This window comes from Schistocerca gregaria, chromosome 1, assembly GCF_023897955.1.
Source record: "Schistocerca gregaria isolate iqSchGreg1 chromosome 1, iqSchGreg1.2, whole genome shotgun sequence".
NCBI classification, from domain to species: Eukaryota; Metazoa; Arthropoda; class Insecta; order Orthoptera; family Acrididae; genus Schistocerca; species Schistocerca gregaria.
The window spans coordinates 701009865-701017031 of NC_064920.1; the positions used below are offsets into that span (position 1 = coordinate 701009865).

At 36.6% G+C, this 7167-nt stretch overlaps 1 protein-coding gene across 1 annotated transcript; it reads right to left on the minus strand.

The window, feature by feature from the left end:
• Nucleotides 1–644: 644 nt before the first annotated feature.
• On the minus strand, nt 645–2981 carry LOC126269118 (cullin-3-like). Its single transcript, XM_049973971.1, has one exon. It carries the CDS (start codon nt 2979–2981, stop codon nt 645–647), a length of 2337 nt encoding a protein of 778 aa, XP_049829928.1.
• Between the last annotated feature and the right edge of the window lie 4186 nt (nt 2982–7167).

Here is a 7167-nt window from a genome sequence, read left to right on the forward strand (position 1 = left end):
TGTCATATCTGGAGCCAGGTATTATACAGCACATACATCCGTATATTATAGTACATTGCATTATGCACACTGGTGTAGGTTCGAGCATAAAATTTCAAGGGAATTAATAGATCGTCATAACAGAATGTACGATATCTTGTATAACGCAGTAATTATTCTGTCAGTGTATCTACTTACTGTATCGAATACACTTTTTTGCTGTATCTGAAGAAACATACCACAAAAGTTAATATTTTTTATGGAAATGTGTGTAACATATGCCAAACGTCATTAAGAAATACAAACAATTTTATTCTATACATTTTGCTAGTATATCTAATTTAATTAATTTGTTGGTTAATTACGCAACCAGCCATTTACTCACCAACAATTATTATGGGCACAGAGTTCACGATATCCAGCATGGATAAAATAACTTTTAATTAACTGTCAACTGGATTGCGCTATTGTGAAGACTGTAGGACACCACATGAAAAGGTAATATATTCTGATGCACGGAAATGAAATAATTGTATAACCATAGAGAATTTGTAAGGTTTAATTTAGAGAAAAATTTAATTACATCTTTAAAGAAGTTTAAAGTGTTGGCGTGAGCGTTCAGTACAGTTTTTTCATACAATGGAGCCGTGGCACATTGCAATTATTTAACATATTGAATATATATTGCAGGAATTTTCTTTGTGTTTTAAAATTTTTCGTTCTATGAGAGACTCTATTCGTCTTAAAATAAAAATCGATGATGGCTGGAACTCTGTTCTTAAAATAGCACGTACCTCAGAAACAATTAGATGGAAAGGAAGTGTTTTTCTGGTCCTCATAATTTGTGCAATAACAGTGTCCAAACGAATCAGTCTGTTTATTGAAAAATTTCTTTCTTCTGCTTCAGTGTCACGTATATCTAAGGTCCTCATGATGTTTACATCTTCCACAAGAGGAGAAAATAATTTATTTACTTGGTACGTTTCTGTATTCTTAACTGTTTCCTTCTTCAACAGATTGTTAGTATTTCTCCCCGATAGCGAATGAAGAGCAAATTTTAGGTTGTTGTGCGGAATTCCAGTTTTTTTCTGAATGTCTTCAAATGTCAGCTTACGATATTTATTAAAAAGTACAAGAATACACATTTGAAACGTTGTAGCAGTTACGATACAAGTTCTCTCACTAAGACTCGCCGGTGTTTGCAGGATCTGTTTGTCAGACTTTGACGGAAGAAACGGAACGCTAGATTTTCCCATAGGGGTTGGTATTTCGAGGTTATCGTAAACAATGGGATGGTACGGTAAGTGGATATTTTTACTAAAGTGAGAAATAATCTCGCACGTTCCAAACTGTGGCAGCAGTACAAGACGTCGTCCTTTCATAAACGCTTCGTAAAATTTTTTAAATACCCCGTACGCATTATGTACTCTGCATGGAATTATGCAGCTTTCGCCTTTAGGAGGAAAGGGCCAATATGCTTGTGTAAGTACACGTACATGGATCTCAGGACAATTTAATTTCTTTTTCAGATGCCATTTATATTCATTAAAATTTTCTTTTAGTCTGGCTGATACAAACATGTCTTTCACCATACCTTTCATTCCACAAGTAAGCGTGTAGCACTCGCTCATCAAACTAAATATCATGAATTCTTCATTACCATCATCACAGCGCATATTGTGGAGTAGTCTATGGGAGAGATTATTAGTGTAGAAATATTTGAAAACGTCTTTATCGTGTAGCATACGGAATATCTCTATGGCGTTGTGTAATAATTTATCTTTTTCGGACGATAAAACACTTTTTGTATTCGCACATAGCTTCGAGTGCACGTACAAAGCTAACGATTCAGCCAGTTCTCGATTTTTATTTATAACTTTTCTGAAAACAGAAAAAGTTCTTTGCTTAAGAAAAATATTGTTATTGAGACATTGTGTGATATAGATGTTTAACTGATCTTTGAGACAAAATAAACACGTAATGAATTCTTCATAATTTGATACACCGAAACACTCATTCTTTAATAAGGTTTCCCAGTAATTCTGCAGGTGAAGGCAAAGGCTATCTGCAAAAATATGTAAACCTCCTTTAACACGAATGATAAGAGTGTACATTAAAGTGATATCGTCATACATTCCTTTCTTTAACATGTGTGCCAGACCAGATGAATCCATGTTTATTACAGTATTTAAAAACTTCCTTATAAGTTCCTCTTCTGCTAGGTCAATGTTTCGCTTCTGTGTTTCTCCTAACAAGCAAAAATTTATTCTGACTTTTTCACGTTTTAATAAATATTGGACACCTTTCAAATAAGAGCCAGCGTCATTACAAAGCAGCAATCTCTGGGCTTCTTTTTTATAAAATTCTTGAGATTTCTGAAGAAATGCTTCTTCAAAAGCTTTTTTGTAGGTTCTTTGGCCGAAGCACTTCAGGATCACACAAAATTTTTTTAATGTCATTCTGTCAACAATTTGCCCCTTTCTTTCGTTCATTAACAACTCCATGATGACATTTTGGATACGTGACCGCATAGCATTTGAAAGTACAACCTTTTCGCAAAACATGTTTGCTCCGAGAGAAATTATATTATATTTCTCATTCTCATAAAATACAATTCTGTCAAGAATTTTGAGTAGTCTACGAATCCTAATTAAATGTGTTTTATAATCTAGCCACATGTCTATAAGTTTCTTTAAAAGTCCGGGAGAAACTGGTTCTGAAATAATATCAGTCACAGATTTCTCTAAAAATTCGCCCAAGAGTTCAACAAACTCGTCATAAATGAACTTACTGTTCTTCAACAGAATTACTTTGGAAACTTCATCTTCGAAAGAGTCTCTGTTAAACTCTTGATATCCACCGTTCAAAATTTCCTGCACCAAATTTTTCATCACGTTCCAATAGGTAATCTTGCATTGTTCTGTCACAGAAACTGCTGACATAAAGGATGTAACCCCGTCAGCAAGACTCCCAGAGGGATACCGCAACCAAAGTGCAGACATTTTTGAAATTAATGAAGCACACTCCTCATGTATGACATATATAATACTTGCAACTGGGGTCGTTATACATGCCACTCACCTTGATATTTGGAGACGGTTAATTGTTTCTCACGCCTCTCCTTTTTCTTCTTGAATATGTTCTTCTCTATAAAGGAAGCCAGCAACAAATTAAGAAAAACTGGCACTTTTCTATTTTCTACGAAAATGCAATCGAGTCTGTAAAGATAACGAAGAGGGCACTGGTGTCGCTCGGGATCACTTTCAGTATCTTCTGCTTCCTTGTCTGTGGTGTTGGTCCATAAAATGAGAGACTATAAATTTTCACGTTGCACGTATAAAGAACGACGCACTCTACACACACGTACAACCTTTGACACAGAATCGTTGACTAGACATAATTAAATAAATCTTTGGAGGCAGTTAGATAATAGCTAGCATATTTTTCTTTTCAGAAGTAACACGATGATATTTTGCATTCTAATTTACCAAGCATTGTTTAGCATTTCGCAGGGATTTTTTTTGAGTGGCGAATCAGCGGTAAAGGTTTTAACAGTAGCCAATACGTTTTATCAGCCAAGAAGCACACCGAAGTCATGGAATAAAACTGCGCTCAGTATGTCAATCGATCTTTACGAATTTGTTTTGTTGGCTTTTTTTTCAGCTTCAACATTGGAGCTTTGATTTGGGTGCACCCTCACAAGGATAAATTCCTGAATGCTACAATTCACGGAATAAATTTAAAAGAATGACGTGTGTAGCCTCCGGAACTCATGAATCATCGTCCGGTGGTAAATACCTGAGGCTGTATTTCCTAAGAAATTCAAGACTTTCTGGAATGCTTTAAAACTGTTTTTTGCAGGACCTGTTTAGTTGGGAAGCTCAACAAGCTTTCGCAGCATGTTGTTTCCGCACGCAACTAGGCCACCATACCGTTCGCTTTCCATTGCGATTACATCAGCCAAGTGCTTAGTCCAAGTCCAGTTAGGTAATGTGATTGTTGGTAGGACTTTTCCTTTAACTTTCCTAACAGTCCTCCATGTATCTGTTAATAAGATAACATCTGGCAATATTTTTCAAAAAGTTTCCCATAATGATTTCTTCATCAGTCTCAGGAATGTTTTTCTTCTGTATAGTTTCCTTGATAGGTTAAAAGTTTCCCCACGCTTGGGACTATCTATACGTTTTAAATGCAGGCCCCTGATTGCTATTTGTCTTGACCACTCTGGGTTCCAACGAGTTGCAGAACCTTTTGATGTTTTCCTTACCTACTTCCAGGTAACAGGCAATGAAGATACTTTGTTAATTACAGCAGCTAACGTAGTCAGCATGGGAGCTTGTGCTGCAGCTCTAATTTCCCGGGAGTTGTTATTTACGTCGCGTTAACAGGAATTAACATTTGTTTCACACGTAGTTCTTTTTGAAGATGGTTGAGGAATGCACGAAGAATTAATTGCAAAGACTGGAGCGCCTGCCGGCCATTCAACGTTGCTGAGACCGTGGGCGATATCTGACGTGCTATAGGACCTCTCAGAGTTGTGCCATGAGAAACGGGGTTTAAATGGCGGATTTGTATAAATAGTCAATGTACGAATGCTCCGTGAATCATATTTGAGACAACTCGCCATAATGTGGAGCGTGTCAACAGTTTTATAAATAAGACGCATTTTGTCTGTGGAATCTTGGCTACCTACTGGTCATTTGGATAATTGATTTTTTTGAACTATACAGAAAAAATTGATAAATGTTACATAACCTGATACATACTGTCTACTCAGAAATAAATGTGTGAAGTTAAAGGAGATGCTAGGTAGACATTTTTCAATTTGATTTTTAGACTTTAGGCTGTCTACCAGCACCTTTAATTCACAAGGGAGGTAGTCAAATATTTTTATGGTTGAATACCTTGCTCCTTTATGTGCAATAGTAAGTTTAAGTTGTAGACAGTGGAGTCTATTAATGTTACACTTATTTTGAAATTGTGCCTGATTCTTCACAGCAAATTTCACAAGAGAGTAAATCCATTGTGGAGCTGTTATTAGAATGCCAAATTTTTTAAATAGCTGCCTACATGAAATTCGAGAATTGACACCAGATTTTCTCCTTATATCACGTCTCTGTGCACTCAATATTTTTGTGTCTACATGTAGAATTGCCACAGAGAATTGTTCCACGTGATATCAAAGAATGGAATTATGGTAAATAAACCAATTTTCTAATGCTCTCGTCATCTTAATTAGCAGGTGTACATAGAAGAAATGTTACTGAACTCAAGCCTTTGGAAAGATCTGTAATACGTAACTTTCATCAGTATGCACAGCCAGGAATTTTGAACAATCAGTTTTTCTCCCGTTCTGTACTGTTATTGGTTATGTATACGACATTGGACATACTTGAATTAACAGTGTTTTTATTTTATGTATTTATTTATTTTTTATACAACAGACCATTTACCGAGAACCAATAAATAATAGCAGGGCGTGCTGAAAAGTAATGCCTCCGAATTTTTTTATCTGAAAATGCTTAAAGTTTATAAATAAAACATACGTCATCAACATTCTACATCTTTATTCTTCGTGTCTACATAACTGCATCACTCTGCCGCTAGTAGTTTCCGAATCATGGTGGTGTATAACGTAACTACATCAGTGGGTGACAAAGAGAACGCTGTAATCGAGTTTCGATTTCGGAGAGTTTGTTCACAGAAGAAGCACCCTCTTCTTCAGCATGGCCTCACACGAGCGCTGTTACATCTGCGTCAATCCGACGCCTTGGGTTCACTGTCATCGATTATTCCCCATACAGTCCCAACTTGGATTTCCATCTGCTTCCAAAACTCGAAGAACGCCTTCGAGGACTTCGTTTTGATAGTGATGAAGCGGTGCAAGTAGAGGAGTTTTCATATAAAATATTCGGAGGCGTTAGTTTTCAGCACGCCCCCATACATTGTACTCTTCAACGAGCGGCTACGAGTTGCTATAAACAAAAGTGTAAACATGACTGAGTCATTAATGGTATAATGTATCACTTCTTCATATTTTTGACTCACGGATTCCAAGTAGGGAGTACTCTTTCACACATTTTCGCTGCACCAATCGTGTCGCTGTAAAAGCAAGGACAATACCTTCAAAATTACACGCCAGTTACTAGTTGAGAACTGACAGGCAGAGCACAATGAAAAATTTAATTTTCTCGTTTTCACTATTTTTCTAAATCTTTTGTTAAGATTTTGGATCGAAGACATACTGAAAAATATCATCCTCGCATTGAACGTTTCCGAATTATGTTCTATGATTTTGATCCTTTAATTATGTTCTACGATTTTGATACTTTAATGGAGTGTAAATAAAGAGTATCGACATCTACATCGATACTCCGCAAAACCATTACAAAGTGCTTAGCAGAGAGTACTTCCAGTTGTACTACTAATTTCTTCCCTTTCCCGTGGGAAGCCTTAAGGCCGTGACATATGATTTATTAGAATAAGCACGCCCCCATCTTTAAACCTTATTCAATGAAGTGCGGCATTCAGGAATTGATCCGAGCGAAGAGTGTATCCACATCATACTTACAATGTTGAAGAGCAGTACCTGGGTTTTCTTTGGTCTTGCCTCACCTTTCCTGTGGGAATGTCGATACCTGCATGCTTTCACAGGGAGTTGGTTCAGCAATATATGAATCACGAGATCACGTCATTGCCTTACATAAATTTTTCGTCCATTGTGTATTGTGTATTTTTACGACGTACATTTCAAAAGCATTCCTTAATAGATCAAGCAAGTGATTACTAAGGAATCACCTTAGGATAGTGACTGAAATTTCCCAGAAACGTACACTCTACTTCACCTGAGCCTATGTGAGCTTTTCATTCCCAGATCATGATTACCTGTAGTTGTCTAGCTGTGACTCTATTAAACAGCGTAATCTAAAACTAATATTTATTGACATCTGTAGACGTACTTCGCGTTTCTGAACATTCAGAGTTAGCTGCCAATTTTTATGCCCTGTTGCTTCGATTCAGTATGTGACTGTAATTACGAACAATTTAATTTTTAGCAACATTCCATTTTAGAAAAGCGTGTAACGTGGCAAAGGACTGAGATTGTAACTTACACTGATGAGGCAAAACATTATGACCACCTATTTAAAAGCGTGTTCGCCCACATCTGGAATGCAATCCAATAGTGAT

What these genes read in the sequence shown, in the direction of transcription:
- LOC126269118 (XM_049973971.1), bottom strand. Translation starts at nt 2,981, where the DNA reads ATGTCTGCACTTTGGTTGCGGTATCCCTCTGGGAGTCTTGCTGACGGG.